The sequence below is a fragment of the Amblyomma mixtum genome, chromosome 2 (assembly GCF_055824585.1).
Source record: "Amblyomma mixtum isolate Tamu chromosome 2, ASM5582458v1, whole genome shotgun sequence".
Lineage (NCBI taxonomy): Eukaryota > Metazoa > Arthropoda > Arachnida > Ixodida > Ixodidae > Amblyomma > Amblyomma mixtum.
In genome coordinates, this window is record NC_143013.1 from 79,671,814 (window position 1) to 79,696,555 (window position 24,742).

Sequence of the window (24,742 nt, forward strand, 5' to 3'; positions counted from 1 at the left end):
AAACGTACAAAGGAGGGCTACTTTGTTTTCTACGCTTTTCAACACGGATATCTTTGGCTGGTGAGCAACCTGCACGGGACAGCAAGACGCGCCTAACGACTGTCCGTCGCTCTTTGTGTGTCCTCAGGGCGCGGTACCGAAGAGAGATAACGATGTCCAACAGATGCCACTGCCAACGAGAGACGGGCTTTGAGAATATTTTTGTGGTTTGTGCGCTATGCGTTGTTAGGTCAGGACTCTTACTCATAACTATTGACCGACTGGTTTACCATTCTTGCTTATTTTGTCCTGCCCCGAATTTCCGCTTAAAGTCGCGTTTGTTTGCCGCTATGTTTCGGGCTTTTTTTGTATTTGTTTCTTCGTTATGGCCTCCTCTTCCGTGTGTTTCCGGACAGCCGCGTCTCATTTAGGAAACGTACAGCATGAAAGAGGAAGTCGTAGAAAGAAAGCAAGCGGACACGTGCTGACTCGCAACTGATTTGTATTTGTATAAAAAGAGATTGCATATATTCGCCAAAGAGTATATAGCGTAAAATTTCACCCCACTTAGCCCGGTTGTCTCCACTTCTGCAGTGCGTCTTTCATTGTTCCCGCTTCCAATTGTCATCCAACTTTCTCTCTCTCTCCATGTATCCTGTACACAGTGCTCAGTTTTTGGCTGGGTCTTTACTGCCTGAAGAATCAAACTGTCGCAGCTATTCTTTGTCTTTTTTTCCTGCTCTTTTATTTCTTCTCTCCTGGAAAGCGTTCTCCACCTCGCAATTACCCGTCATGTAACAAAGCCAGCTTGCGGGAAGTAGTCAGGCGGAAACGAAGACAGCTGCAGCTTGGGCTTGTACAGTCATTTGCAGAAGGAAATTAGGCTGAAAAGCGACAAAAAAAAACAGTAAAAATGTAGCTATTGTTTGAAAGAAGGAAATTCGAATTTATATTCACTATTTTTTTTCATTCAAATCCAAGCTTTCCGACCATTGGAAAGTTAGAAAACTTTAGCTTGGTACACACTCTGCCAGCCGCCAGTGCGAGTACGCAGATGAACCCGTGGTTTCAGATGCGTTTACATATGAACCGCACTTGGTCTGTTGAGTGTTGGCCACCCGTTGGCTACTGGCGGCTGGTCGCCGTGGTATGCGGTAACGGTATACCCTACACGCTATGTTCAAACTAGGAACATTGAGCACATCACCTGTACTCTCCACCGCTACCGTATACCACCTGCCGCCAGCAGCGCATGCGCAGACGAACCCCGACGGGCGAGGTGCGGGACACTTAAGGGTGCAACTGGCCCCTTAGAGCCGCCTGCGAATGCGCACTGCCGGTATGCGGTAAAGGCGGATGGTAGAGCTATGCTAAGCCTTTCTACAGTCTAATCTTAACGCGTTTGCTCAGCGGCTTTGGCTTACGGATGCTGGGCGCGAAGTCGCGGGTTCAATTCTGGCAGTGGCTTCATGTTTCGATGGAGGTGAAATGCGAAAGGACCTGTGTACTGCGGCTTTGTTCGGTGCTTGGTAAAGCCCTTGGTGGTAAAAAAATTAATATAGAGAGTTTGTCTACCCCGTGCCGCACAGTGCGGGAAGTGTTCTTTCGGCGTGCGTAAAAAGCAATTTTGAGAAATAGTGCGATGTTTAAGGAAATCTCTCAAGCTTGAAGGGGAAAAAATGCGTCCCCTGACCGGAACTTTTTTTGGGGGGGGAAACTACGAAGTTATTGTGGAAGCTGCATAGCTTTAATTTGTAGTCGCATGGCTGCGCTCGGGTGGATGCTAATGAGTAGTTATGCGCTTATTACAAATCCACTCTACATTGGGTTATTCCCTTAGCACTTGCCCGACACCGTTCCCACTTCGAGCTGTTGATCAATTCGCTCTTTTACTTCATCATGCTAGCCATCACGGTTAGCTCAGTTGGTAAAGCGACTGCCCCTCTGAGGCGGTGGTCCCGGGTTAGTACCCCAGAAGAAGACAAAAGTTTCTTCAAACACGAAGTTTCTGTGAAAGCTACATACCTTTTCTTTGTAGCCGTGTAGCTCCAATTGGATGGATGCTAATGAGTAATTACTCTCTTACTACAAACTTTATTTTTCGTACCTCTGAGCTCGACCAGTTGCGACGAGTGCTTTGCGCGGGAACATCTGTTCCACCTTTGCCTTGCTTTCACTTTTATCTCAGTCTACTCAAGTTAGAGTAACTAACCCCTGGCTTCAAAGTGAATGCACGCCTAGTTACGACGACCGGCACACTTCACCCTCGGTGTTCTCTACGCTAAGTGCTCAAACTCGTAATTTTCCCGGCTACAGTTTGTGCTTGGAGCCGAACCGTCTGCACCAGGCACACCATGACCCAGGTACACGTAAAACTGTATAGACGACCCGCCAGGCCACTTTCACGCGCCTGTTCTGCAGTAATTACCCCCCCCCCCCCCCCCCCCTCGCGATGCAGCCAGCCACGGATGCTCCGAGGTGGAAAGTTCTACCGTCGTGGAAAGTTGCGTGGGTTGAAAGCGCGTCAAGAAGGAGAGGGAGGAGTTTAAAAGAGGTAGTGAGTGGGTGCTGGACTGTCGCGGGTGGTTAGGGAAGGGAGCGCTACGACGAACACGTGCGAGTTGCAAGTTTGAAAAATTTGCATCGCGTTCCACCGCCGCCGCCTCTTCGTCCCCACTTCGCTAAGCAAAATGTATAAAAAAAAATTGGGAGAGTAGTTTGATGGCTTAGCTCGGGAAGCTCTGTTCCCCGCTTCCCACTTGAGCGGTGCTAATGTCTCGCTTAATAAGCGAGCCGCCCCCTCTCCTTTCCTCTCCACTTAATTGCGCCTTAAATAGGCGGCAGCGCGAGCACTGGAACGACACGCCCCGAGCGCTGGGCGCGTCGCTTCAGCTTTGGGGAAAAGGTCTCCCTAAACGGGAGCCCGGGTCGAGAATCGCTGCAGCCACTGTGGGTGCCTCGTGGACTCGGAAATGTTTTTTTTGTATGCTTTTTTTCTGCGGGGCCTTATTTCACGCAGTCTTTTCCTGCGTCTAAAGCGCAATTTAAACGACGCGACATCTGTGCAGCTTACCAAGTGCGTGGCGTCATCCGGGAACTCTTCAAGGGAGCGGGTCTCCGGAGGGCTCGTGTCTTCACCGCCATTGGCGCGCTGGCAATGCTTGAACCGGTGGAATGAGTCAGCATTGATTGCTCTGCAGCGTCGGCGTTGGTTGCCTTTCTATAGGCGGTGGGAGCAAAAAAAAATTAAAGCGGCAAAACGAGGAGACGCAGTATTCTGCCCACTTTCCAGGTGTAGCAGTAACAGGGAAAAATAAGGAACAAAATGGCGTCCTGAGTGAAGGTGGTAGCTTCGAGGTCACAGTAATCATCCTACGTGTGTACGCATAGCCACTGTGATTTAGAATAGTTAGTCATGCAGTCAAACGGTTATTCCTTAGGGACTTCAGCTTCTAGCTGGCACCGCGACGAACGACAGGAGTTTTCCTTTTATCGTTGTGGTGTTGGTTGCATGCATACAGGGACAGGGACTAGAGTAGACAGCAATAGCGCTTGCGTTCGAGCCTTTTGCATCGTAGTGTTTCTATCTTAGAAACCAATAGAGCTTGGTTGACGGACGACCAAAATAAGAGTGGTGACCGTTTGCTCTCGAAACGCATTTGAGGGGAGGCACTGGGGCGCCGTATAGCGTGTTTCTTGCTTCACTTCTCCAACTGTTGCATTAGCAATGAAAAGACGCGTGGAACTGCTTTTGCACCTTTCAGCGAAACGCTGCGCACTACATAATGTGCAGAGTAGGAGAGCATACGGCAACACTTGAGAAGGCTACAGCTCGCGCTGTCCAAGCTATCGCAGCGGTTCCGGCAGTGTCTTTTAGAAGACGCGCATTCATTCGTAAGACGACAGAAGTTGAGTGAGTGGCACATCTTTTGCGTGTTTCCCCCTCAGCGGAAACAAAAACGTGCCCCTAATGGTCTTACAGGAAAGGGGCAGTAACCGTGAATCGTTCGATAAATGAGAATCTGCTGTTTTTTTTTTCTGTGTAATTGACTGATTGATTCTTGCTAATTTCGCACTGTCAGCTAGTAGGCGCACTGAAGTGCGGGGTTACGAGAGGGGGCTGCAACAGATTTCTACCTCTGGTGTCGCGCATGAAAAATGAGATACAATAGTTCTCATCTGTGTGGGTTTTTCTTCGAATACTCAAACTTGTTACATCATAAAGAACTTCTGTTCCCTCCTTGCTGCATCAGAATTGCTGCTTCCTCTTTGCTGCCTTGCTTGGGAGTTCGCGTTTTTTGTATGCACGTACAGTCTTTGTCAAAAGTATACAGCCCTAGGGGTCTGTTTATGAGCCCTGCTGCGCGGCTCCTTTTGCATATTCTGGGGCTCTAATCTCACCAAGGAGGGGGTAACTTAAGTCCTCAACCCTCCTAAGCTTAGGACTGTCAGATATGCTTAAAGGGACTGCGAAACACTGCTTGGGGTGATACCGGCTATACTTCAGGTGGATTATTTATGTCACACAGATGTTGACTTAAAAAGAATGACAGGAATCGACGCCCAGGAACGGGAGTTATTCAGTGAAGAAATTTCAAAATGAAATGAACGGCGGCGCAACAAGAAGAACACAACAAGAGAGGGGACACCACATGCGCACACTACCAACTGTTTTATTGCATGGAAAGGAGGCATATTTAAACATACAGCTCAGGCATGACACTAATCGCGTTATCGCTCAGAACCCAACACGTGGAAGAGAAACAGCAACATCAGGATAAAAGAAAAGACCCTTAACCTCTGCAGAAAAAACTGCCTTTGCTACGATTGTATTTTTTATTTTTTTGACTGCTTTTGCTTCTCTTGTTTGACTCTGGCTTTGCTACGATTGTTTGACTCTGCTTTTGCTACGAGATGGCCTGCTCAAAGTTCTGTTATCAAAATCTTTTCGTTTTTTCTGCAGAGGTTAAGGGTTTTTTCTTTTTTCTTTTATCCTGATGTTGCTGTTTCTTTTCCACGTGTTGGGTTCTGAGCGATAATGCGATTAGTGTCATGCCTGAGCTGTATGTTTAAATATGCCTCCTTTCCATGCAATAAAACAGTTGGTAGTGTGCGCATGTGGTGTCCCCTCTCTTGTTGTGTTCTTCTTGTTGCGCCGCCGTTCATTTCATCATGCACCAACTCGCCCCTCAGGCCATTCTTCTGAAATTTCAAAATACAAGCAAACAAAACGCTGCCCTCAACTCGATTTTGCCGGGGCTTCCCACTCCTATTTCGCTCTCCCAATGACGGCACCTGGCACGACCAATCAAAACAGCCTGCCAGAGCACGTCGCGGAAGTTTGCACTCCATGGTTGCCTGCTCTCTGTAACTCGGTCTTGCTGAGACTGGCAGCGTCGTTTCCATGCCAGAGCCCCTGGTGGTGTATTTTTATTTTACTTGCTTTGCAGCGCTTCTAAGACAAACAAGTTGTTTTTGTTGAGCTATTATAAAACACCGACAGGTGACAAAATGTGTCTCTATTTATTCACACAATTTGCAGTATATTTACTGTTTGTCCAATCATCAAGCTCGCGCCAGGTGATGTCATATCCGCTGCTAAAACCCGCCACTGTGTGGGGACACCATCAGAGCCATGAATTTGTTTTTGGGAGGATATTAAAATATTAAAAAACGGAGTATACGCGGTATTACCGACGCTAATTTCACCATTTTAACTCACTGTATGATCAACAGGCAGAACAGTCAACTAAAATTGTGTTTCTGGACCCCATTAAGAGCCCCCCTACACGGCTTGGAAGCAAACCCCTTTGACTGTATGCTTTTGACAAAGATTGTACGAACGTAAACGACTGTTCGGCACAGTGCTGCCCTTTCCCTTGCTACGCCATGCCTTCTTTTGAAAGTGTCGCGTACCCGTGCGTCCTGGCGTCGCAGTCACCACTTTGACGAGACGGCACGAGAGGGCAGGCAGAAATCAAGCCAAGAGGTCGTTGAAGCCGACGAGGACCTAGGAAACAAAAATGGGAGATTATCTCTGACTGGCCGCGCCGACGGTCGTGAGAGTTGCTCTCAAGCCCTTCCAAATTATCACAGTGGGCGAGTGGCTGCCTGAAAATGCACTGTCAGGCGTCCGCGCCGCGTCCACGACGTGCAAACGTGCCGCGTGGTGAAGGCGCCGGGCGCCCCGGCACAGTCACCACAGGGACGAGACAGAAAGGAGCGGCACGATGAGTCCCTGTCGGGGGGCCCCTTTGTTTCCGCTCCAGCCCCGCGCTTCCGCTCTTTTCCCATATCCTGCCTCCGCTTCCTTTTTTCCCCCTCGCGCCTTCCCCATTTCCTGTCGCCGGGCGGCTTTTGTCCCAACGGGCATGACGCGTTTTGAGAGCGGACTTCGGTTAAAACAATGTCCCTTTGTGCGCCGCCCGTGGCTCGCTTCCTGTACCCCTTCGCATGCTTGGGTAAAATGCAGTAGCCTGGATTCACAAGTTTATTGCTTCTGTTGGATTGCTTTCCCCTCTCGTTTTACTCAAATGAGCGTTCCTGTGCGTGCGAGTGTGAACGACTGAAGTTCGCTTGGTAGAACGTCACATTCAACAATCTATGTATTTGAACATTCATTTTGTTTGTTTGTTGACGGTGACGGATGGAGCCTGGGGAGAAGTGGAGGGGGTATGGCGCATCATACAATGATTGACGCATTGGATCACGCCACCCTAGCACGGTCTGAACCCGTCAACGGCAGCTCCGTCCGTGGAGGACACTAATGCTGACGCATGCTCTGCCACTTCAGTCGCAGTGATGATCGTCTGTAATTTTTTGCATTTCACCTTTATTGAAACGGGGCGGCCTGGAAGGTGGTCTCAACAGCCGAATTTCATTGCCCTTAAGCCGTCGCGGCGGGTTGCGGTAATGTTTTAAGAAAATATACTTGAATAGATGTAATGCGATCAAACACACTAACCTATTGAACTGCAAAGCCAATTTGATTTTCAAACGTTCAATTATAGCTTTGTATGATTGAACGCATTTCCTTGCACGGGCACGTTCTGCGACATCCTTCAAGTAGCAGTTAAACAAAAAAATGGTCTCGCTTAGCTTATGGTTAAGCCTAGGATGCGAAGCATACCGCCGGCGGAGGCTGCGCGTCCGCAAGCGAGCGCACGAGTTGAGCCCCGGCTTTCACAGCTGTTGTGACGTCAGCGCCCCTAGCGGAAGGAGCGGGATTTAGGCCGCCGGTGGAGGCTGCGCGTCCGCATGCGAGCGCACGAGTTGAGCCCCAGCTTTCACAGCTGTTGTGACGTCATATCACGTGGTGCGCCGATGTAGGTCAAGTGGTAGCTACGCGGCCGCGCGCGGCGCAGCAAGGAAGAGCTCGGTTGTGAGGCTAGTATGCTTCGCATAAAAAATGTCGGGTGCTTAGCTTTGGTTAAGCCTGGTAGGTTGCGAAAGCAGGTGTTTTATACTGCATATGCAGCGCCTCTAGTGGGAAGAGCGCGGCGCGTCGTTCCAAGCGGCCGCCGTTACCTGACGAGCCGAGTTGGTAGGCCGTCTCCCGCTCCTGGTATGACGTCACGCTATAACGTCACTAGCGCCTCTAGCGGGAGGAGTGGCAAGCGGCCGCCGTTACCCGACGAGCCAATTTGGTAGCTCGTCTCTCGGTCCTGGTATGACGTCACTCTGTGACGTCACTAGGCACGGTATGACGTTAGGGGCCATTCTAAAGGTCAAACGTGTCAAGTGGCCGCCGCTACGCGAAAGGCCGTTCTTGGGAGTAGTATTGCTTTCGCAATAAAAAAATGAACTAATGGCACGTCTTGTACTGTTGGACAAAGCCAACGTCCGCCTTCACTACCTTACCTTACCACCAACGTCCGCCTTCACTACCTAGTGATTGCCTCTAGCCATGCGTGGTACACACTAGTAATGCCACGTACCGTCTTTGCAAAAAGCAACCAGCTAACCTTTATAGCTTGAGGGGTGCCACAGATGCCCCGCTGCACGGCTAAGAAAGAAACCCTTTTGCTTGATTAATTTCGGCGAAGACGGTGCAGTTTGTTTTCCTTGGGATAAAGACTGGCATCCTCACAGTTTTTTCTCAAATTGTCTTTCCCAACACATTCCTCAAAGCACCGCTGAAATATAAGCTACAATAGGCACGGAAGCGCGATTAGCTGCTGCAGAAGCCAACCGACGTGAGGAAGCAACTTCAAATTTCAATAACACATGATTAAATCACCAGATGACGAAACACTTTTTTCATTGGTGTACAGTTTTTTTAGGGCACTCAGAAATTAGGGCGATTTGCTAGTTCCTAAGTACATTAGTATATGTGGCCACGTTTCACACTGCACAACTTTTAACCCAACAGTGTCAAGGGCCCCGTGTCGCAGAAAAGCCGGTGTCGTCGTCGGCGGCTGGCCGTGAGCAAAAAATTCCAGAAGCATTAATAAGTAAAATCGAGCAGGAAATTTGTCGAGTTGGGGAATCGAACCAGGGCCTCCGGAGTGCGAGACGAGCATGCTAACCACTCTGCAAACCAGCTCAATGATTTGGAATGAACAAAAGTGCGTCTAGTGAATACGGTGTTGTCTTAGAAGTTGGTTTAGGTTGGTTTATGGGGTTTAACGTCCCAAAGCGACTAAGGCTATGAGAGACGCCGTAGTGGAGTGCTCCGGAAATTTCGACCACCTGGGGTTCTTTAACGTGCTCTGACATCGCACAGTACATGGGCCTCTAGAATTTCTCTTCCAAAGAAATTCAACCGCCGCGGCCGGGATCGAACCCGCGTCTTTCGGGTCAGCAGCCGAGCACCATAACCACTCAGCCACCGCGGCGGCTGTCTTAGAAGTGTGCGTTGGAGACATGTGCTGTGGTGTATATTAGTAATTATGAGCACGGAAACTACAGAAGTCGCAGTTAAGCGAATAGCAAAGTACGTTTCCGCTACTTTTCCTCTTCGCTTGGCGCGCACGCAGCGCCATCTGGCGGCGCCCACTAAAACCTTCTCGCAATGTACGCCACTGCCCCAACAGATAGCGCGCGACGGCAGCGCCTCCCCCTCGTCTCGTTCGGGCGCAGTGAGGACGTGCAGGGACGCACGAATCATGCGGTGAGCGGCGAATAACGCAGCGCACATCCAAGGCGCGTTCACCACGAAGCTTGCGGCTTGCTGACCGTTCGTTAGGCGAGGAAGCTATGCTGGCGTTCGTGGCATCAGGTTTGTCGAGAAATATGTGCCAGTGAACTACGGCTGCAACTTGAGTTTAGGTCAGAAGTGAGAAAGAAAAGGAATGAGAAGAGGAAGAAGGCACTATCGCGTGTACCAACCTTTTCCACCCGATTCTTGGCCGATCCCCCAGAGTGGGTATGTGCCATTCTGTCGTAGGCTACAACAACAACAACAACAATAAGGCGAAGCTTAAGCGTCCCCCTAATTTTTGTGCCCATAGCTTGCGCGACAAATCTTGTTTTCCCCTCACATATAGTCGTCGATATGCAGTTAGTTCTGAGCGCTGGTGTTCGCACTAAAGCCTCCGTCTCCGTTCTTCGCAGGTGTACTGGTTCGGACCCGTGTCCGGAGGCCTGCTGGCCGGTCTCATCTACGAGTACATCTTCGACACCAAGAAGCAGGCGCGGGCGTTCAGGAAAACGCTCGAGGACGCCGACAAAGGTGTGTACGACTCCCCGCTGCTGGCGCTTCTTCGCAAAGCTCGCACAGACAAACTTGTTCGGCGCCATCCCACATCCACAGACGGCCTAACCTGAAATGATGGAACGATGACTAAAAATTGCTTGTGGCTGCCTGCAGCCACCGGAACACGAATCGACAACGAGGTAACGAGGCGCTTGTTTGCACTCTCGTGCCGGTGTTTCTTTTGTTAGTGGTTCATGTTCTGACCGCTGCACGGCGCCACCTGTAGTTTTGGTCGCCGCTTCGTCGTTTCAGGTTAGGTTGTCCATGATTGTACGACAATAACCAACGTACTGATGGCAGCGATGGAAGCATGTGCTGTGCAGCAAGCAGCCCTGCCATAAATTGCGGCAGGAGTGAAAAATTCATCCTGGTGGCGTATTGTAACAAGCACGAGCATTGGAGGTGTCACAGTTCCATCACGATTGCTCTACATCAGCGATTATACTTCCGCGATAGTACATCAATGCGGAAAAGCATTTCTTTATGGCTTGGTTTGTGGTGTGTTTGACGATTCGGTGCGCTGCTCGAAGTGCTGTGTCGTGTACGATGCCGCATTCAAATTTTATCCACTTACTAGGTATGATTACTACAAAATCCTTACTTCAGAGCCGTCGGAGTGACTCAGTGGTCGCATTTCGATGGAGGAGCAATGCTAGAGACCCGTGTACTGTGCGATGTCTGTGCACGTTGAAGAACCGAGGTGGTCGAAATTAGCCGGAGCCCTCTACTGCGGCGTTCCCCATATCCCGAGTCGCTTTGGGACGTTAAACCCCCATAAACCATGAACGTTACTTTAGTCAGAGAATTACACAAATGTTCCTCTTGCAAAATTTTGCCGACCTCTCCACCTTTCCCTCATTAAAATTCCTTTCTCTCTCTCTTACTTCAGGCAAAGCGTCATAGCTACAAGAACTAAAAAAAAAGGCAGGCGAATAATAGCAAACTTGCAGCGTAAGACGAGAAAAAAAAAAGGTCGAGTTTACTCACTTTCCTTCCATAGGAAATCATTACTGACCAAAGTTACGGAGACTGAGCCGTATGACGCACGTTTGCGAGGATTTGAGAGCTTGAGTTTAGCCTTTTGTTCTTTATGCTTCTTTCACTCTCGATATTCCCTTCATTCTTTTTTCGTTTTCTTTCTTATCCATCCTCGTCATGGTCCAAAGAGCCTCAGGTTGCATCAACAAACGTGTTTGTTTTATGGATGTCGCTGTTCTTAAAAGCTGACTGCCTCGAGGAAACCTTATTGATCATTTGGGTCATTGATTGGAATCATCAGTTCTTTGTTTGTGGCTCCGGACTGAGGATGCTTTTTATCGGCGTTTACTCTGAACATAGTTTGCTAACTCACTCCCTCGCTCGCTATCCCACCAACTCGCTCGCTCAATCCCTCTCTCCCTCGTTCACTCTCTCGCTTACAAACTCGCTCTCTAACTCACTATCTCGATCTTGCGCCCTTACCGGATCGATGACCTTTATATCCCTTCCTTGTCTTCGCTCGTCAAGAATTAAATGCTGTTTGAAATGTATGCATTTGCCACAGAATGAAAATTGCTAGCAGCGCTGTGTTCATTTCCGGTGTTGTAGGCCGTCGGGTGTGTGCTGCACTTTTGCCGCACCGTATCGATTATTGAGAACATGCATAGGTTGCATGCCGCTGTTGCTGCTTGTAAGAATATGCATGGTTACCAGGAAGGCACACTGCGCGGAAAAATCATCATCATCATTTATTAACCCTTAAGGGTCCCGTGGGGACATTACATAAGGGGGGGGGGGGGGGGGGGGGGGATACAAGTGTCCGACTGTCATACATAAGAAAAGGCAAAAAAAAGAACAAGAAGAGAGAAAAAAAGAATAAAAACTAGAAAGAAAGCTAGACAAAGCAAAACAGTAAACAAATTATGAAGTCAATCAAAGACAATGTGAGAAACAAGCAAAATAGTAAATACATTGAAAGGGGGTTCGCGTACTAGTGAACTCAGCGATACAGTTCACCAAACAGCTGAGTGGACGGCAGCAAAACCACAGTCAGTCTACACAGCCAGAGAGCTGGAGCCGCACGCCGACACACTTCGTCGTCAACTTCTTCGTCTGCCATCGAGGCAACCTGAGGCGCATTCATAATAGTTCAGGCACGTTCATTGTAATTCACGACAACATTAATATAGTCAATGTGGTAGATCTACATCTTCCTTACATAATTTTCCTTTCTGGCGCACTATAGGCAGGCATTGCATGTCCTTTGTGACATGCGACGCCGTAAACTTCCTCCGAGACTTCATTCTTTTCCTTTATCAATGCCAAATTCATCCGTCAACCTCATCAGGTACATTTGTACACGGCTATGTCGCTCCGAACACTCCGGGTCGTCCCCTTATTCAGCACGGGCGAGAACAACGCAAAGATAAGCTGAAAGAGAGGAACCCCGGCCGCCTTTCTCCGGGGACAAGCATCGTTTATTTGTAAGGGTCCGCGCCACCTCCACTATCGGTGCAGGGCACGCGTACGGTGGAGCGCACGTCCGATGCGGGAGCTCAGCCAGCGCCGTGGGAGTTGAGAGGAGAAAGTAAGGGGGGGAGGGCATCGGGAGGCCTAGGGAAGCGAAGTAAGACGTGACCTGACCAGTAAGTAGCGCTAAGACGTGGACACCGCCGCAGTGTGTGACGAAAGCGCGGCCCTTTGCCGGGCACGGTTGACCCTGAGAATCTGCAGTCCCCGAGCTGCCCCCTTGCGCATGGCCGATAGAGGGCGACTTCCGACAGAACGAATGCGATTTTTCTTCTTGGGAGCTCCGCTGTGGTGCGCGCTTTCTCCGAGTCATGGACAGAGAGTTTTGGTATAGCGGGTACGTGCTAGCGTGGACGTATACCGGACTATCCGGATGTTACTGCGCATGAGCACCAGGAACCCGGCCGGCCCAGTGTACGTCCACACTAGTTCGGCTACGCCACGCTAAGACTTTCCGATATCACCGATTACACGGCCGCAAAAGTGCAGAAAAGAGCTTGCGAACTTGTGGCAGGTGATGCCATGTAGCGCCGTCTCGTGTTAGTTACCAACATTATCGGCGGGGCGGCGCGCTCAAGCCAAGCGGCGCCAACCGGGTTACGTTGAAGCTTATATACGTCTATCTCGGCGGGGAGCAGCTCTACCACTTACTCTAGGTTTCGCGATGACGTCCAACGATATGCTAAAAGCAGAAAACAGAAGAGCGCGACCGTGAAAAAGGAGCGTGATTTTAACTTATCACAGAATGTGCAATCAACGGTGCTGCGATTATCAGAATTCGTGTAGTTTTCTTTCTAAACGGGAAACTGTTGTTTTTTTTTATTCCTTACATTGTGGCGATTCAGTGCCATCCCCGATTGTAGTAGTTCAGTAATTTGCGACTTGGAAAGGAGTGATCACAGCTCCATAACCTCTTCTTCCCCTCTCGCCCTCCATTTGCATATAATTTCTGCTCTCTGCCCACCCCGTTACTGCCAAAGCTGAAGCCTTCCTGTGACAGCGGAGCTCTGAGACCGTAGCAACGCGCACATACAGACAGAGACCTCGTCGCGGTCACTACAACGATAGCGGTGTCGTGCCGCGGGGTTGTACATCCACACTGCGAGGAGACGTGCTCCTCGTGCAGATTCTCCAGATTACAGCTCACTCGCACCGCCCACCCTAATATTCTTTCTCTATTTCTTCTTGCTCCCACGCGGAATCCAAAATTCAGTGCCTGCGCCTGCACATTGTTTACTTTGGCTTACTCCGCCTGGTGTGCGTGTTGCTTTTATACGCTCAGACCAGCGGGTGCGCAGTTTGCAATCGTTCCCCGGCCAAGTCTCCTTGCTCGTTTGATCGTGCGCGAGTGCTCAAAATGCATAGGCAAGAGTCGGGGAGCTCGCGCCGTTCAGGGAGGTGGCGCAAACGCCTTGCGCGAACGCGCGCTTCAGCCCGCCATGGTTCCTAAATTCGATAGCTCGTGCCTGGCGCTTCTATCTGCCCTCTCTGCTTCCCCTTTTTCGCTGACACGATGCGTGTGCCTGCCTGTGTTAGTTGTTTCTCTGTCTTTTTTTTTTCTTATTCTTATTTCTTCTCTCTATTCTGACTTATCGCTGTCACCTTTTGTCTCGTTTTTGTGTAGCGCTCTTCGCCTCTTAAGTTTTATTGTTTTGCGAGCTTGCAATCCGGCGGCATTCTAATACAGAGGTCTCTGCGTCGACTTAGCATAAGGTTAAAGATGGGAAAATTTTTCCCTTCTGGAGCTGCGACGTTAAAAAGTACGGCGAGAGAGAGGCTGCTTTAAAGAGAAAGAAAAAGAATGTAATAGAGCGCGCCTCTCATTTGATTGCCTTGCTTTCCTCCGTTGGGAAAACGGGCTCAAAGTTTATTTTTATATGAAGGGGGGGGGGGGGGGGGGGGAGGTGCCATATTTCTACATCGAGAATGCACGCATTTGGGTGGAGCTAAACGGGTCAGCTGACACGACACTTCGCGTGTCACGAAGAAACTAACAGGCTGCTTAACGAGTCGAAAATCTGCTTGTGCAGGAAAATGGTGCTTTTGAAGCCTCGAAGCCATTTACGTCACAGTGATCTTTCATCGCCTTTATAACCTTTAACGTACACAGCGCCTTCTTGCGAAGGTGATGTAAAATCAATGTCTCCATGGGTGCGTTTATACGCGTCCACCTGGACTCGTATAACGAAAAAAGTAACGAAAAAAGCGTCTGAAAAAATAAGCTACAAAATTCCTTACATCTCTTCTTATCCAGAACAGAAATTTAAATCGCAGTGATAGCTGTGATAAATGTCATGCGTGCCATGTCTCACAATGTCTTGGGCCAGGTGTTGTACACAGTAACACAGGCCAGCGATTCCGAAGTCGTCCAGAAAACGCGTTTGTGGTGGACCAAGAGGAAAGCTCAGTGGGGCAAATAGTGAGGCGCGACATCAATCAGTTGAGCTTTTCATTGATGATGTCGCGATGAACACGCTAGGTGGCGGTGATGGCGATAGTGGTGGCTGGTGAGAGGGAAAATAACAACGGCTGCTCTGAAACAACAAAAAAAAAGATGCAACATCGAGGCCTTCATGCGATATACATGCTCATCACTATCATCAGCAATAATTCTGTGTCGCCCCGTGATACTTCGACTTACTCTTGGAACCGACTCCATTCCGTGAAGCCAGTACGTACCCCTTTGCCAAAAGTAACCGAGCAACAGGTTTTTACTTCTCAACCGCATAACAGAGCTGTTACGACACCGCTAAAGAACGAAAGTTGTCAAAACGCGAGGACAAGGGCTCGCCTTATTTTACACAGATTCAGAGCTTAAGGGTTGCCGTAAGTGCATCGCTACGCGGCTAAGATAGAGACCACCTGTACCCGGCTACTTTTGGCGAAGACTGTACATGGTAGCTGCACTTAAACTTTTTTCCTCGACTCATGCAAACTGTCTTGAACGCTAACAACTTTTTTAGTACGAAAACACTGCTTAACAGTGTTAAAACCAAGAATCGTGTATGAAGCCTCGGAGTAACTAGTGTTAAAACCAAGAATCTTGTATGAAGCCTCGGAGTAACTAGTGTAAACTCGGGCTAGTTAGGAGCATCGTCGGGCAAGCTGCAGCCAATGGGATAAGTTCGGAGTAGCATCGCGCCAGCTGTAGACAGTGGGAAGGTGACCTTGAGAGTGACCTTGGCACCCTCAAGGCCCCTTGCTTTCGCAAGTCAACTTGATTTAACTGCGTTAAAAACTGCCACTTTTTTTCACATCTCCATTTAACTGACTGCGCGTACTAAGAACATACTAGGTGGAGTAAACAATTGTTGTAACAACTGACGCTGCACAACGAAACATCTTCGCTTGGTAAACGACAACCCGAGTAGCCCCTGGCCGCGACAAATAACGACCAGTGGTCTTACGCAATTCCTTTCTATTCGTCTTCGGAATATCTCGTCCACTGAAATCCTTTCCCGCGGCCGTACGACTTGTTTCAACACTTTCGGCTCGATGAAAGTCGTTCTAAGACGAGGAACGTAGCTTCAACGCGATCCGAAGAAGACGAAGAAAGATAGGAGGGAACCGGCACTGAAGCGGAATAACGCGCAACAGAATAGCGACAAAAATAAATAAAAGAACAGCAAGGAGATAGGACAGGCGGCGAGTAGAGCTACGGCGTTCTCGACGACCGCGAAGTGTCGCGGAGGGCACTATTAATCTGCCACGCGCTCTCGCCACCTCGTGAGTGCCGAGTGAGCCTCCGGACGTCCGCTTCCAGTTTGAAAATAAAAGGAAAAAAAAAGAAACCAACTGGGCGAGCTGCTGAGGGAGCGGATCTCATTCATCTCCATTTTGCAACCACCTGATATGGTTTCCCTTCCTCGCCTTCGCCACTTGTAGAGAAAAAGGGGCAGGAAAGAAAGAGAGAGAGGCAAAGAAGAGATCATGAAGTTTTCTGCGGTACTTTTTCAACCATACCCGTTTCTTCCGTTACTTCGTGGATCTGGATATCTTACTTTCTTTCCGCAAGGTGGCGTCCGAAGCGCATCCCGTGGCGCCGGTATAGAGGATGATCTTCCCTTTCCTACTAAATCTCTTGGAGCTTTCGTGAGCCGACATTTCGGAGGTTACTTTTGCAGCTTCTGTAACGGGCCGATATGAGGTTGAGTGGGGGCAGAACCGGTGCATCGAAGCGTGCCATGTACATGCGTGCTGCTGTATTGACGGGGCTAAACGACGAGGCTTAGGAGGGCGACGGCTGCTTCGAATTTTAGAAGAATCGCTGCCAGGCGAGATGATGCTGCACCGGGTAGATCTTGATGTCAGTCAGTGCGGATTGATGAGACGCCGATGATAGTTGGAAGATACCTCGGGTTGGTAGCGCTGAGCGGCGGTGCGTACGCATTTTTGCAGAGCCACCTGGTGGCCTGCGTGGAATATTAGAGGTTAGGAACCTGCGAATTTCGGTTAGCATCTCGGCAGCGGTGATTTCGAATACGCGAGGAGTGAGATTCAACGTTCCGGGCCCATCTGTAGCGTAAGAAATGGAGTCAAGCCTTGTGTGACGCCAATACCTATAATTATCAAGACTGAATTCATGACCCGGTTCTTTTTGTTATGCTTATTCTTTTTTTTTTCTGCTTCGTCGTACTTGTATGCCAACAGCGCGGAAATTGCGACAAGCCCAATTAAGAAATAACGAGAGATTTCTTGTAGGCTAGGCAGCGAGTAATTAAAATAATGGATTTCGGCTCGCCAAGGTTTTTACTTTGGAATACATAGCGTACGCCACCTAGTGTTCCTGAGACACACCCTAATCTCAGTAAACGGATGTTCCTGACAAAACAAACTGTTGGGCTAGTTCGTTATGAATTTTTAATTTTACTGCCCAAAAAAAAAGAAAGAACACGGGGAAAGCTTGACGGAGTACGAAGATCACAAAGCCCTGGGTTATACTGTGTTCCTGTATTAAGGCGAAAGCCTTTAATGGCTCATACTGTCGTCCGTTAGCAGAGGGTGTCACACCTTTGGCAGCGTTTAACACGTTAACTCGGGAACAAATAAGATAGGAGAAAACGAATGGTTTCTTCAGATAGAGGAGGAAAAAATGAACATAGAACCACGTTTGATGACTGTAGAGTAATTAGTTAATCAATTACAGTCAGAAATGTCAAAATTGTGTCGAAATAGCCACGGGAACGATGTGACGTCACATCCACCGGCAGACGTCACGGCATAGTGAAAACTGCCACGGAATGGTCGGAAAAACGTCGGATTTGTGTCAGATTCGATGAAAAAATCCGTAATTGAGCGTAATTAACACTTAATATTCCCGAAAGAGGTATAATTTGGGTATCGATATAGCCACGGAAACGGTGTGACGTCACATCCACCGGAAGTCGTCACGGCATACTGTTGTCGGCTTTCGCCTCTCAACACTTTAGTTGCCAAAGTGTATTCGCAATTTTTCGCCTCCATCGAGATAGGGCCACTTGAGTGGTTTCGTACCTGCGACTTCGCGCTCTGCAGAATAACGACGTAGCCATTGAGCCATTTCATTGGGTAGATAGAAGACCACTCACACGGGCTTAACTGCAGGCACATTGCTTTGTCTCAAGGTTGCAGGTATACTCATGATCAAGGGTAAGATTTGTTTCAAATCAGCATAACAGGAAGAGAGCAAAACAGTAGATCAGACAAATTTTCGTTTGCATAAGAAACGATAAAGCACCATAAAAATGGTTGGTAAGAAACAGTAACCATAGCTTAGGAAAACAGTATTAGTCTGTATGTATTTCGGGTACATTTCTAGAGAAACATGCATTGTATAAAGGACATAATGTATGCAGAAAAATGTTTCAGCTAACAGTCGTCTCAGGGTTACATTTAAACGAGATAAATATGGTCGCTCTCTCGCCGCAGCACGGAGCTCATAAATAATTTATGGTATATATAACGCGGCATTAACATTACGCGTCCCAATTCGAGCAACGGAGCGTCAGGTTTAGTTAGGCTGAGAAGGAAGTTTCTTCACAGGCTGGAAAAAAATATTTGTTTCAAAATATTTCTTCATAACAATGTAATTGAATAGGGGGTAAAAGTTCAGGGGAAGTTTAGTTAAGGGGCCTGCGCAGGCAGGCCAACGTAAGAAGAGTCATTGATACCTCGCACTGCCGAGATCGACATGAATGTACTCTCCAAGGGTCCCTTCAGTTCTGGTAATCCGCGGTAGTAAGCAAGGGATCAGGGCATCAGGCGGAAATAAGCTTGCAACTTTGAAAACTTCATTTCTTTTCCACTTCCTTTTCCCCAGTGCAAAGTTGCAGCTCAGAGAATCATTCCCTTTTCTCCTGTTCAAAATTACTGTCATAATCTGTCAAACCTCCTAAAGCTTTCGAAGTTCCTGTTTGCTACATCTCCAGTAGTCTTTATTTTTTTTTTTCACTGTGTGAGTGGGTATTTTGTCTCTTTGTACGTGGTTTTGCACCAAACAGTGCCCAATACCCTTCGTGGGTATGTTCCGTTTCAAGTGACGTCAAAAGCGACTCTTTTCCCTCTTTTCCAAGGCGAACTAAAAACGATAGCTGTGCGGATGCCATAATACCTGTTCGTTTTTCGTAATTTCTAGTTACGCCCTTTCTCTTAGGTGAACGACTTTATTTCCAGTCCTCCAGGTCTATATCTGTCGGCTGCCTTCTTCCACAGTATACGCGGTGTTTGCGTTTTCCGCTTTGCTGCAATACAGTGGTGTTCGGCGGAAGAGCCAAGCGACGGGAGACCAGGCATTCCCCAGGGCTCCTCCCTATATCCGGCAAAGCCACCTTTTTTTTTCTAGAGCCTGCTGCTCTTTCCCTCTCTCTCATGGAAGGAGGAGGTGGGAGCTCGGGAGAGTCACGGCGCGGCGGGGAACAAAAGCCGATGACCGATCCCTACTGCCACATTGTTTCGAGCAGTGATTGAGGAAGAAAAAGATAACTAAATGGAAAGATAAGGCGGACGGCGTATCGACCTGAAATGCGGAGAGGATACCCAGACCGACTGGGACAACAGCTTGCCAAGAGGCGCGTATTTCTTCGTGGCGGGGTGCAGGGCTGAGCGAGTTCACGTTCGGGGTGCGGTGGCATTGATCTGCACTCGCCGGGGCGTTCTTCTGTCTCCTACTTCCGTACTTATGGCCGTCCTTTGTACGGTTCTCTCACTGCAGGAACTTCGGTTCACTTACTGCTCGAGTCACATTGTTGCGACGAGCTCTTTCGGTGGCGTCCGCGACAGCACCGTTTTTTACGACGAAGCGTTCTTTTTACGAGTGGCGAGCGCAGAGCCGATGAAAGGGCAAGCGCATAAAGAAAGGGGAGAGGAAGGGGAGGAAGACACGAAGGGCAACCAAGAGGGGATTCAGGCTTGATACTCTGGCTTCGGTGTTCTTCAGTATCGATGATGTTGAAGCAAAGACGGTGATACTGATGATGATACTGATGATATTTGTTTAGACGACATAAAACGGGCTTGTATTTTACCTATACGAGCTCCTCGACACTGGGGCAAAGAATGTGAAGCAAAGTAAGGAAACGCATGTCGCGATTGCGTGCTAACGACGTCAGGCCTTCGGTGCTTGTTCGACAACGCTTAAGGCCTTCATGATTTTGTTCACAGCGCAACACAAACGGGAACGGGAACAAGAAGGGGCGGAAGAAATTTCCACCTTGCTTAAGGTCTTCCTTCTCCCGAAAAAGAGTTCTCTGTTCGCCTCAGTGCGGGGTGTTTTACTCTACCTATACGGCATGTTGTTAGAACTGCAGACAAAACAATTTATGAGCCGACATTTAAGGCGAGAAAATTGTCCTGAAGAACCAGTGCCGGCCCGGTTTTTATTTTTTTTCGGCCAAGAAAGTTCCTGAAATATATTTGTGCAAATATGATTGCTCCTCGTCCAGGAGTTCGCCACAGATTCGTCCCTGCATCTATAGGTACACGTAAATATCAAATTATCGCCTTGTCGGCTCACTTTTTCGTTACTTCTGTTTCTTAATCCGAAGAACAAACCTGCACCTGTCGCAGAACAAGAGAGGCTAAAGGGCAGGTATAGCGTAACACGAAACTCACCTCCATCCAGTGAGCCGGAGGCCTTCATTTTGATGGTATGAAATCGCCACAGGGCACGCGCTTCTTACTGTGAGCTGCAGCCCCCGGCAGGGATGTAAGAAAGGGGAGGGATGGGGATTGAGCCGCGAGGTTGGGGCGATTTCTTCGGGGTTGCCAGACCTGTCTGTTGTACACATAGCAACGGGCCAGAGCACTCGACTGTGCTCTGGTTTCTCACAGCCCAGACCACAGTAGGGGACGGGGAGCGATCCGGGGGGCGCTCGCAATCCAAACCACGGCGCTTCAGTTTTGTTCGGTGTGCCAGCCAGCTATGGCTTTCCACCCCTCACTCGCTATAGCCTCTTCGAAGAGCAACGAAGGGAGGGGATCAAGCCTTTCCGATTCGCTGCATCCGCTAGGGTCATATATATTTATATATGAGGCCCGATGGCTCGTGGGGAGGTGTGGTCGGCGAGAGAGGTCTAGGGGGCTGATGCTCGCTTTCCGATGACCGCTGGGCGCAGGCTGTCTGCCGCATTCTTCCCTCCTCTTTCTTCTCGTTCTGTCTGTCACTGTGTTTCCTCCCGTCGTTCTTCTTTTTGGATCAATGCCGTCGTTTATTGGATGTGTGGCCGAGGGTGAAGACGCGAGTCGCGATATGAGTGGCACGAAACGGAAAGGAATGCCAGCACTCCCTGTATTGATCCGAACACGGAATGCCGAACTAAGCACCGCAAAAGAAACTAGAGCTCCCGCGGATGTCGAGCTTGTTGTTCAAGGAAACGGAGGCGCCGTGTTTTCAGGAATAAAGGTTAAAGGGAAATTATAGAACTGGTGCGTCAAGACGAAGAAAGTGATATTAAACGGATTGAAAGACGTCACAGGAGATCAATGCAACTCCTTCGGTAGAGCATGCTTTAGCATTAGTGTTTTTCCCCTGGCGGTGCCGGGTGACGTGATCCAGTCCATCAGCCAGCGTGTGACGCGCCGTACCTCCTCTCCACTCGCCCGATTTAATACAGGAATCGCAGTATGCCGCACCGTATTCGCTCGCCACCCTCCCCACCCCTCCTCGACTCTGACTGGTGACAGCGGTTTCCTTCTCGACACCCGTTGCCTCACACCACTCACCTCCTCTCCACTTTCCCTACTGCCCTCTCGCCCTTTTATCCTTTCCTTTTCCCTTCTCTCGCCCACGGCTTCACATGCCGCCGCCAACGCCTGACACTTCGCGCTAATGAGGGTTCTTAGGCTAACGCATTAAAATAAGCGGCCGCACGCTTATGCAATGGTAGCAAAGCTAAATATGAGCGGATGATTAAACGAAATGTTGTCTTGCAAATACCCGAGGATTTCGTTCCGTATACAAAACCTGCAAAGAGTTGAGTCCGTGAAGCCGCAATTGGAGATCAGAAAAACGACGTTGTTGTTTTTTTTTTCTTTCCTAGATACTTCCGAGGGCAGTCATCCGAGAAAGAAGTAAACGCGCCGGAGCTTTCTTCCGCTAATCTAGGTTACCGACGTTGGATCGATTAACCATGCCAGCAAACAACATACAGTCAAAAGAATGAAAGAACGCGGGTTATGAGCTTTCCGGCGGCAATCGAAGGTCGGTGCGTCCGTTTCCCGTTCGGTAGAGACTAATAACCTTGCAATGAGCAAAGCCGTGTTAAGTAGGACACTGAATGAGCGCAGCGGATTGATTCACAGCGGCTGCTGGTGTATGCAAACGATGCATGAGCTAAGAAAACGAAAGAATGGTTGACTAACGGAAGATATTAAACCATAATTCTTCGGTTCATTTCTTCCGATGTCCCTCCACCTCCATCGAAATGCGGCCGCGGCGATCGGGTCGAACCCGCGACCTTGCGCTATTAAGGCGAAAGCCTTTAATGGCTCATACTGTCGTCCGTTAACAAAGCGTGGCATACGCGTTTAACTCGGGAACTAACAAATAGAAGAGAGCCAATGGTACTTCAGATAGAGGAGGAAAAAAATGAACCTAGAGCTCAAGTTTGATGACTGTAGATTAACTAGTTAATTAATTATATGCAAAAATGTCGAAATTGCGTCGAAATAGCGCGGACGTCGATATAGCCACGCGGAACGGTGTGACGTCACATCCACCGGAAGTCGGTACGGCACAGCGAATATTGTCACAGAATGGTCGGATAAACGTCGGATTTGTGTCAAATTAGATGGAAAAATGTGCAATTAAGAGTAATTAACATTCAAGATCCCCGAAATATGTACAGTTTGGGTATCGATATAGCCACGGGAACGGTGTGACGTCACATCCACCGGAAGTCGTCACGGCATAGTGTGCTCGGCTTTCGCCTCTCAACACTTTAGTTGCCAAAGTGTTCTCGCAATTTTTTCTTTATTTTTTCTTTATGTGCTTGAGTTCGTTACAGTAGAAAATCATTTGAGCAATCATATCAGAGAAAAGGAGGGACAACCGCATGCCGCCGGTAGGAGGAGCTCCACACACAGCACAGAGAAAAAGCGGCTCCCATCTGTGCCTCTCGGCTGCCGTCCCTTTAGCGCAAGCATCGCCACGCCTGCTATGTTCCCAATGCCACCTCCTGTTCTCCTTGCTTGTGAGGCGGTGGAATTCAATTTCGCGCGACGGGGGAAAGGATTGGGCGCCTGTGCGGTGTTTGTCGTAGGCATGCACACCGCCGGACCGGAACTAGTTTCCGTTCCAGCAGTTGAAGGAGACTGCCTGTGCCCTTGTACGCGAGTGCTACTTCCGGCTTCGCCACTCTTTTCTCAGCCCCCGGGGAGGGAAGCCCGTCCGTTCTGCATGCGCGCTTCCCGAACCAGCCCCCTTGGCGGGAGCAGAAAAGGAAGGAAACGAGTGTGCGTAAACAAATTAGCCGGAACTGTTCTTGTTTTCCGGCGGGGAAAACGCAACTTACTTTGTTGTTTTCCCTGCAGAGAAAACGCTAGGCATCGTGGGTAATGCAACAAAGAAAGAAAAGAAAGGCAGCGAGGGAAAGATGCGTGTGAGAGACCTTTCCTTCTGGAAAAGGGAAAACGGGAATAGATAAAGTAGCACGCGCTATCTTTAGCTTCGCGCCGGTAACTCTTGTGACTTAAACTTTAGGGACGCGGAAGCTAAGCTGTCTGGACGGTTTTGTTTTGGCTTTAAATAATTAATGGCTGGCACGACGTTTGTATGCACGTGCACTTTCGAAACTGCGCGTTATGCTGAACTCGGGTTACCACGTGCAGCGATTTAGCCGTTTTTTTTGTTTTGTTTTTTTTTGCACGCAAGCTAAGGAGGCACGCGGATGGTCTCTAGAGTGAAAGTATTTGCCTTCCCCCGCCGTGTTTCCTCTTCGGGCGAGGGATTCATTAAGGGACGAAATAGAATCTGGTTGCTCTTGAAGTCGAAAAAAGAAAGTTGCACTCCAACGTGTGTGGCCGCCTTTTGGATTTAGGGCATTTTGAATGAACTGACTGCGACGTGCACAGCTTGCCATGACACCGATCTATATACTTGAGAGATGGGCCAAGGGGTGAATGAAGTTTCGCAGCACGATGAAAGCGACGTGATAAACAAGGGTATAAAGCAAGCATGAACAAACCGCTAACCTTTACCTCATGTGAGCCAGAACGTGTAATACCGGGATGGTCTATATATACCAGGTGTCCCACCTAAATGCAACCAAGCTTTTACAAAACACGGGATGCCCTAGCCGTTTGAAACCAACTGAGGGTTCTTTAGAGTCGCGTGACCTAGTCTGCAGTATTTTTTCGTTTTTCAAGGTTCATTAATTAGTTAAGCTTAATTAGCAAACTTTTTAATTATTGACTTGATGAACAAAGTGTCAATGGAAAAGTAGTAGATCACTTTGAAAAACAGCTGACTGAAACATTTGCAGCAACGTACTATTTACGTAAAGTAGTTTTTTTACCGGCCTTTAACCGTAACTCGGACAATAAAAAAAAAAGCTTCCACGTGACAACCGTGCCATTTCAACGTCCCAAGATGCACCTTAGAGAATAAAATCCCGTTTTCCTGAAGTCCTCTCCTCGATCAGTCTTTGGGTGCACATTGCGGCAGAGATGCGAGCGAGCAGCTGGTCACGTGATAACTTTCTTTTAAGGCCAATAAATGAAGCTACGTAAATCGTACCGTGATGGAAACAGCACTACTAGCGGTTTTTCGAGGCGATCTAAAACTTTTTCATTGACACTTTCTTCCTAAAGTCAAGAATTAAAACGTTAGCTAATTAAACTTATCTAACTAATTAACTTTGAAGAGCGAAAAAAACAGTCGATATTAGGCCATGCGACTCTGAACAACCTTTAGTTGGTTTCACTGGACTAGGACACTTCGTCTTTTTTAGAAGGTTGGTTACATTTAGCTGGGACACCCGGCATGTACTTTAAAGCTATCCTGGCTCCTGGACTATCAACGCCGGATTACGCGTTACATTATATACGTTCGAACTCGGAGTGCACAACAAACAAGCATTAAAA

The 24,742-nt window shown here is 48.7% G+C and overlaps 1 protein-coding gene and 1 long non-coding RNA gene across 2 annotated transcripts in view; one reads left to right on the forward strand and one right to left on the reverse strand.

The window, feature by feature from the left end:
- The window catches only part of LOC149359849 (aquaporin AQPAe.a-like), a 167,869-nt gene that overhangs the window by 114,147 nt on the left and 28,980 nt on the right, over positions 1 to 24,742 (forward strand). The window contains exon 4 of the mRNA XM_089571958.1: positions 9,535 to 9,652. Within this exon, the coding sequence (XP_089428084.1) occupies positions 9,535 to 9,652 (118 nt within the window). The remainder of the gene's footprint in view (positions 1 to 9,534; positions 9,653 to 24,742) is intronic.
- LOC149359850 (uncharacterized) overlaps positions 561 to 24,742 on the reverse strand; it is a 48,061-nt gene continuing 23,879 nt past the window's right edge. The window contains exons 2-4 of the long non-coding RNA XR_016288812.1: positions 5,896 to 5,989; positions 3,053 to 3,199; positions 561 to 863 (exon numbers count right to left, since the gene is read on the reverse strand). This is a non-coding gene — a long non-coding RNA (uncharacterized LOC149359850). The remainder of the gene's footprint in view (positions 864 to 3,052; positions 3,200 to 5,895; positions 5,990 to 24,742) is intronic.